The sequence below is a fragment of the Silene latifolia genome, chromosome 3 (genome assembly GCF_048544455.1).
Source record: "Silene latifolia isolate original U9 population chromosome 3, ASM4854445v1, whole genome shotgun sequence".
Taxonomy (NCBI): domain Eukaryota; kingdom Viridiplantae; phylum Streptophyta; class Magnoliopsida; order Caryophyllales; family Caryophyllaceae; genus Silene; species Silene latifolia.
Window position 1 is genome coordinate 51,594,522 of NC_133528.1, and position 8,071 is coordinate 51,602,592.

General features: G+C 39.8%; 1 protein-coding gene across 1 annotated transcript; it reads left to right on the plus strand.

Moving 5' to 3' along the window:
* The first annotated feature begins 2,142 nt into the window (after positions 1-2,142).
* LOC141649072 (uncharacterized) lies at positions 2,143-3,144 on the plus strand. The gene has a single exon (XM_074457771.1). The coding sequence runs from the start codon at positions 2,143-2,145 to the stop codon at positions 3,142-3,144; it is 1,002 nt and encodes a 333-aa protein (XP_074313872.1).
* Positions 3,145-8,071: the final 4,927 nt, after the last annotated feature.

Genomic DNA, 8,071 nt, shown 5'->3' on the forward strand with positions numbered 1-8,071 from the left:
TATTTTTTTTATGTGGACCGGACCGGACCGGACCGGAGACCGGTCACCATATTTTTTGGGACCCGGAGACCGGACCGGTATGTATTCGGTCTGGACAGGACCGGACCGGCCGATCCGGGTCGGTCCGGTTTGCCGGTCCGGACCACTTTTTGTTCACCCCTACCCATACCTCACATATCCACATTTATACCTCGGCATGTGTCATGGTCTTTTGTTGGTTGGAGTGCGTATGTACGGTTGTAGAGATTGCTTTCATATTAGATTGCAGGCATGTTCTGATAGGTCGTAGTTAGGTGAGCGTCATTATATTTACCTCTTTCTATCTTACATATATTCACCTGTACTTATTGAGTGATTTGAGCGACCCGTGAGATTTCAATTTGATAAGTCCCTGCAGTTGACGGTTCAGTACTTTTTAACGACCCCATAACTCGTTTGCATGATTCATTTGCTAATTGATTGTTGGTTGTGCATTAAATTGGTTTAGGCCTTACATGTTGCATTTCGCTCTGAGATTGAACTCGTTCCATTAGGTCATTAGATTGAGTCTAGTTCTTGCTTGGGGACAAGCAAGGGTTTGGTTTGGGGAAGTTTGATGCGTGTCTTTTATATGATGTTTTACATCCCATTTTACACGCATTTCAGAGCTCAATTATGTAGTTTATGCTACTATTTTCCCTATTTTCGTCTACTTTCGTGTTTTTGTACATTATTGCAGAAATGTGAAGAATCCAGCGGAAATCAAGCTAAATCCGTCCCCGAGTATCCTGCATTGCATTTGGCGTGAAGTATTCACCCGAGGAACGAGCTTGGTGCGCAATTCAAGGCCCAAAAGACAAGTCCACGAGTTTATAGTAGTCAAGTAGCAGCTCAAGCAGTCGATCGACCACTGCCATCAGTCGATCGACCAACCATCGGGTTCGAAGCTACCATTTATCAAGACGGTCGATCGACCAGTTCTAGCAGTCGATCGACCTAACTGCTATTCCAGACGAGAATTAAAAGACTGATGAAGCATAAGCCCATTAAGTTTTAGGTTTTGATAATAATTGTTACGTATGTTTGCTATATAACGTAACATAAACATTCAGTTTAGGTATCTCGATTTAGACTCAAGTTTTCATACAGTAATATTTAGTTTTGGAATTAGGGTTTGGATTATTGTTAAGCATTGGATCTTTGGTTCTTATTCCTAATCTTTCCTCTGCAAATTCGTTATTCATCTGTCCTAATTTCAGTTTATTGTTTTATTTCATCATTAGTATAGAATTGCTAGCTATATTCCCGCAACCAATTCATTGTTTATGTTAATTGTTTACTTTATCGTTTAAAGCATGAATTCAGTAGTTAGTTTTATCATCGTTATTATTGTTTTTACCCTTAGCATGAGTAGCTAGATTATTTGTGCTAGGATGTAGGCGAATTATAGCATAGGCGGCAATAGATTGAACATGGCCTGATTTGCGTGTCAGTCGATCGACTGACATTCCCCGTCGATCGACTGACCTCGTGAGGTTACCTTTCGTTTTAATTGATTTTAATGATGTATTTAACGAATCGAATGCATGCGACCAGTTAGATGCTTATTTTTTGACCGACCCTTTAGATCGAGAGATAGGGAAAGTTGTTTGATCACCAATTAAATCGACTAGACTGTGCTGAGATCGAAAGATAGGTATAGTTTAGACCGTTAGTCACTTTTCAAGACGAGAGTCAGTATTAGTGATATTAGGGACCTATAGCGAGATCGAAAGATGCTATTTGTTAAGAGTGGACCGAGAGGACCTCTTGTTTTCCCGCCTCACTTGTGTTTGATTCAGACCGACTTAATTTGCTGCCGCCGAAGCTATAATGAACCGACCATCCTAGTACCCCTTCTTTATTTGTTTAATCCGTCTTTTTAGTTTATTGTTTTTATTAGCTTAGACCAAATCAATTCAACCCCCACAATTGTTACCTTAGACTTTTATTAGACAGCTAGAAATTACGTCTGCCTCCTTGTGGTTCGACCCTGTTACCACTAGCCTAGGTTAGTCTTAATAGGAAATTATAAATCTTATTTTTGGTACTCACAACGACGGGTATCAGATTTCTTGGACTATTGTTGGACCATCGGCTATAGCAGGAGATTTTAATTGTGTAATGGCAGCAAATGAAAGAGTTGGTGGCAATGTACCTTCCTCTGAGATGAAGCCTTTTAGGGACTGTGTGGCTGATTGTGGTATCCTAGATATTGCTGCTACTGGTGCCCTATATACTTGGAACAACAAGCAACAGCCTGAGGAGAGGATATATAGTAGGTTGGATATGGTGTTGGTTAACAAGGATTGGTGTGATCATCTGCAGGATTTGTATGCCCATTTTCTTCCAGAGGGGATGTATGTTCATACCCCATGTATTGTGAGTAGTAACAAGCAGGTGCAGGTCAAGAGATGTTTTAAATACTTCAACATATGGGGTGGATCCAAGGATTTTATTTCTACTCTGAGAAGTACTTGGCAGTCTAAGGTGGTTGGGACTCCAATGTTTAAGCTTGTCAAGAAATTGAAAATGCTGAAACCTGCCCTTAGACAATTGAACAGGGAGAAATTCAGTGACATTGAACATGCTGCTGATGTCAAACAGAAGCAGATAGAAGACTTGCAGGGTCAGTTAGGCAGGGATCCCTCAGATATGCAGAAAAGAGCAGCTGAATCAGAAGCTACTGCACAACTGAAAGAGCTAGCTGCAGCAAGAGATAGTTTTCTAGCTCAGAAAGCAAAGCATAAATGGGTACAGGATGGGGACTCAAATAGTGCCTTTTTTCATGGTTTGCTTAAGCAGAGAAAACATGGGAACAAAGTGTTCAGGATAGAGGACACACATGGGAGAGCTTGGGATACACCTGATCAAATTCAAGATGCATTCCTAGATTATTATAAAGGATTGCTTGGATCCAGTCAGGCTATTGGTAAGATACACAGAAGAATAATAGAGCAAGGACCTAAATGTAGTCCAGAGGACTGTGTAGCTTTGATGAGACCTATCAGTGGGAAGGAGGTCAAAGATGCTCTATTCAGTATACCAGATATTAAGTCACCTGGTCCTGATGGGTTCACGAGTAAGTTCTTTAAGGATGCATGGGGAGAGGTATGGGAGAAGTGATTGGAGCTGTCCAGGATTTCTTTTTACAGAAAAGATTGCTTATACAAATCAATGCCACTACCCTTACCTTAATACCAAAGTGTGAGAGACCTCAGAATGTTACTCAATTCAGGCCAATAGCTTGCTGCAATGTTGTGTACAAGGTTATCTCTAAACTTATGTGTAATAGACTTGCTGCAGTACTACCATATATTGTAGATCAGAATCAAGGTGCATTCATTCAGAACAGGAGTATTCAGGAGAATATCCTGATATGTCAGGATCTCATTAGACTTTATGAGAGGCCTAATGTTTCAGCTAGGTGCCTGTTCAAAATTGATCTGCAGAAGGCATATGATACTGTGGAATGGCAGTTTGTGGAGCAGTTACTGAGGTTGTTGAAGTTCCCAGCCGAGTTCCAAAGCATGGTTATGCAGTGTATTACCACTGCATCATTCTCCTTCTCTCTCAATGGAGAAATGTTTGGATTTTTTAAAGGCAAGAGAGGGCTCAGACAAGGGGATCCATTGTCACCCCTTCTCTTTACCCTGTGTATGGAGTATTTAACCAGAACTTTGAAATATGCTGCAGCTAAGTATGATTTCCACTATCACCCTATGTGCAAAAATCAAAGGCTAGCCTGTCTTATGTTTGCTGATGATGTGCTGCTGTTTAGTAAAGGTGACACTAATTCCATGATGCTCTTGCTACAGTCTTTCTCAACTTTCTCAAAACCTTCTGGCTTAAAAAATAGTCCTGCTAAGTCCAATGCATATTTTAGAGGGGTACCTGATCATATTAAGACTGATATTTTGAGGATATCAGGCTTTACTGAGGGAGCTCTCCCCTTTACGTATTTGGGAATGCCAATACAAACCACCAGACTGAAGAAATCAGACTGTGCTTGTCTCATTGAGAAAATTTGTGGGAGGATTCATAGTTATGGAGCAAGGAAATTTTCTTATGCAGGGAGACGTGTGTTGATCAAATCAGTCCTGAACACCTTGCATTCCTACTGGGCTTCGATGTTCATATTACCCAAGGGAATCATTAAGAGTATAGAGGCTACCTGTAGAAATTTTGTTTGGGAGAATGGTACAGAATATAAGAGGGTCCCTCTAGTGGCATGGGACAATATTTGTAAGCCAAAGGAAGAAGGAGGTCTAGGACTGAAGGATCAGGAAATATGGAACAAGGCAATGGTGGGTCGTTTGGTGAACTGGATTGCTGAGAAAAGGGATTCTATTTGGGTACAGTGGGTACAGTGGAACCATATCAGAGGAAGAGACTGGACTGAGTATATTCCTTCAGCTAATTCCAGCTGGGTTTGGAGAAGGATTTGTAAGGTTAAGCAGGAAATTGCTCATGATTTTGTGGATGGGGTCTGGGTGGTACAACCAAATGGGTACACACCTAGTGGTTGTTATGAATGGCTCAGGAATGCTAGTCCCCCTGTCTGCTGGAGTAAGGTGGTCTGGAATAGCTGGGCATTGCCAAAGCACCAATTCATGGGATGGTTAGTGGCTCATGAGGCTCTCAACACTGTGGATAAACTAGTTAACTATGGGATGGATGTTGATGCTAGCTACTTACTCTGTGGACAGGCAAATGAATGTTTATCTCATCTCTTCTTTGCCTGCCAGTACAGTAGGAGAGTGATGCAATCTCTGCAGCAGAATACAGGGTGCAACTTTCCGCTGGTGGCTGATCTAGCTTGGTGGTCTAGCAGAGGAGGTACAACTGTCTAGAGAGGAGTTCAGATTGCACTCTTTTTGGGGGCACTCCACTCTATCTGGTACCAAAGAAACAAGTGTCGAATTGATACAGTTCTTATGCATCCAAAACAGCTTGCTTTGCAGATTATTGATGGGGTGAGAAATAAAATTAGAGGATGAGAGAAGGAGAATTTGAATGCTAATGATGTAACTTGGCTATGCCATAAGAATCTTATGTAACTAAGGGTTTGCATTACATGTAAATCCTACATTTTTTGATATATATATTACTCACATTTTATCAAAAAAAAAAAGATGTGATTAATATTGAGAATTTTATTACAACTAATTTAAGACTAATTTGAGAGAATTACAAAGTGATTAAGGATGGATTAAAATTGTTTAAGAGAACATGCTAATCTAGGTAGTATAAAGGGGTATTTATACTAAATATTAGGTACAAAGATTAGGGTTACTGAGGGCTTAAATAACTATTAAGTCCCTAAGAAAAGTTGAGGAAATGCTCCTCTCGAAGGAAATGAGCATATTCCCGTGCTAGTCTTGCCACGATCCGCCCGTCCTGTGCTGTGGCACGGGCTCTCTGACTTGTGATTCGAGCAGATCATGGGAGAGACGCTCAGCTCCACCTGCTGCGTCCCGCTCGTCTTGGGCACAAGACGCCCGGATCTTGGTGTTGCGGGACGCCCGGATCATGCTTGATCCGCTCGGATTCCTGGGCAGACTGCTTCTTTTCTTTTCCTCCTTATCAATCCGCAAGGATCATTCCGGGGATGCAAGGATTCTTTCATCATTGCCCATTTCACTTTATTACCTACTTAGGCCTTCTAGTGTTGTCTTTTCTTTGATGCTTGGTCATTAGATGCGATCAATTTAGCTCCATTCCGCCTCATAAATGCAAGGTTAGCACTCCTTTCCTCCCAAGGAGACAAAACCTCAAAGAATATGCAAAATGGTAAACTAAAGATAATAAATGACCCAATTATGTGCTATAAAGCATAGGAACAAGGTTAATTCGGGGACTAAATGTGCTCAAATATGAGTCACATCAAACATCCCCAAACCAAACCTTTGCTCGTCCCGAGTAAAGAGGTGACTAAAACTAGGACCTTTATTTGAACTAACCTACTAATATAGCCGATATGAGACAATTAGTGGGTCTCACTCCGCCCCTTCAACTCATAACAAGACAACCATGAGGTAGGATGCCTTCTTGCAAGGCAAGGTGGGGCTTGCCAAAATGGCGACACATCCAAGCATTAAGCACACAAAAGCAAGTAATGGATGCATCTACAAAAATGAATAGCCACTTTCCTCATCTAAGTGGCGGAAATTATCTACAAGGGAAGCAATCTAAGGGTACATATTCCATCATAGATACGGTTTCTTCAAACTACTAAGCCTAGAAGGATACCAATAAATCACCTCCAAGTTGTGTCAAGCTAGGGTACCTTTGTCCTCAATTGTTAAATACTTTCGTCAAGAGTAGACTCCCTATGGTGTTAGAAACACTAGAGGATCGCGGAATTCCCCTTCTTGCCTAGACAAGAAGAAGGGTCGTCCCCTCTCTATCATGCACAAAAGTGGATTTGATGGAAAAAGGGATTGATAGATTTTGAGTTTCATGTGGGAGTTTGCTTTTTGATGTTGTTATTCCCCCCAATTTCTTGTGGCATTTGACATTTGAGAACACTTTCTTTTTTCAATTTCTTTGATGTTTGGCATTTCAATAATTGACAACTTTCAACTTTTTGCATTTTCTTTTGAACATTTTCAAAGCTACCCCATTTATAGTTAGGGTGCTTATTTTTGAAGCATAGGAGTTCTTATTTTTGTACTCCTCTTTTCTTTGATGCAAATTGGAAACTTTTTGTTTTTCATTTCAATGCTTGAACTCAATTTTTGATAGTTTTTGTGCCCATTACCTTTTGTTGACAAAATGTTGTAGAATGTGGAAGATGGTTGCATGGTTTCAAGGGTCACCTTGGAATAAACGGTAGCCAATGAGTTATCACACCACAAGGTACTCTTGACTAGGCCTTAATCCATGGGTCAAAGGATACTAGCATGACACATCCTAGGGTGTTTTACAAGCATTCTAATGAGTAAAGTCTTAAGAAGAAAAAGTATCTACAAGGGCCTTATATACACTTGTCAAACTTCCCAAATAGATGCTTTCACAAAATTTTTCCTAAAATGCAACTATATGCCATGATGAAACTAACATTTATACAATCTAATGCATATGCTTCTACCAACTAGTATGCCATATAAAATAGATTCAATTCCTACAATCACATTGGTGTAAACCGCATCAATCAAAATAAAGCCACATAGTCATTAACATAGAGAGGAAAAAGGAGATTGGAAAGATCATACCATGCGGTCTTCATAATCCTCATGTCTCGGATGTGGCGTAGTCAATCAATGTGAAAGAAAGATAAACGAACGAACAAATAAGTATATACAAAATATATACAATTCTACACTATAAAGGAATGAACATGTTTTTGGTTTTTCAATTTTTCAAATTTTTATGGTTTTTATGTTTATGAAATAAAAGACATGTTTTTGTATTTTTCAAATTTTTTCAATTTTTTATCATTTTTTGGGTTTAAAAGTCAAGTTATAATATTCCATCCTCACACTAGTATGTACATTGTCCTCAATGGCCATAACGATAGGAAATTATGCAAGCTAAATGAGAATGCATGATTTCTATACTACTATGCAAGCTATATGACATATACACAAGTGATGCATTCTATACTACACTATATGATGCATGAATTTATTGGTTGGTGAGCTAATTTAGATTAACTCCCAATGCTTGTGTTTGAACTTCCGCAAACCACATAAGGCACTATTTCTAGTGTAAAAATGGGGGAGTTCATGCACAAGTATGCAATGCATGAAACTAGTTCGTCATTTTGGATTTTTCAAAATCGGGAACAATAAATTTATCATCGCCTAAATGTTTCTAAGGTGGAATAATAGTCCTTAACTTTTACAAGGACACCTTTAAAGTTTGAAACAATTAATTGTCAACCAAGTTAGAAAAGCATTAAATTTTTGTCATGAAGAGTGAGGGGAAAAGAAGAGTTTCACCTTGGCCATGTGTTCCACCGTTGGCATTTTCCGAGTTTGGAAAAAGGATATCCATTTGAGCCCAAGAGGGAAACATTCCCTCTTCACTAATATGCCCTTGACGGGCC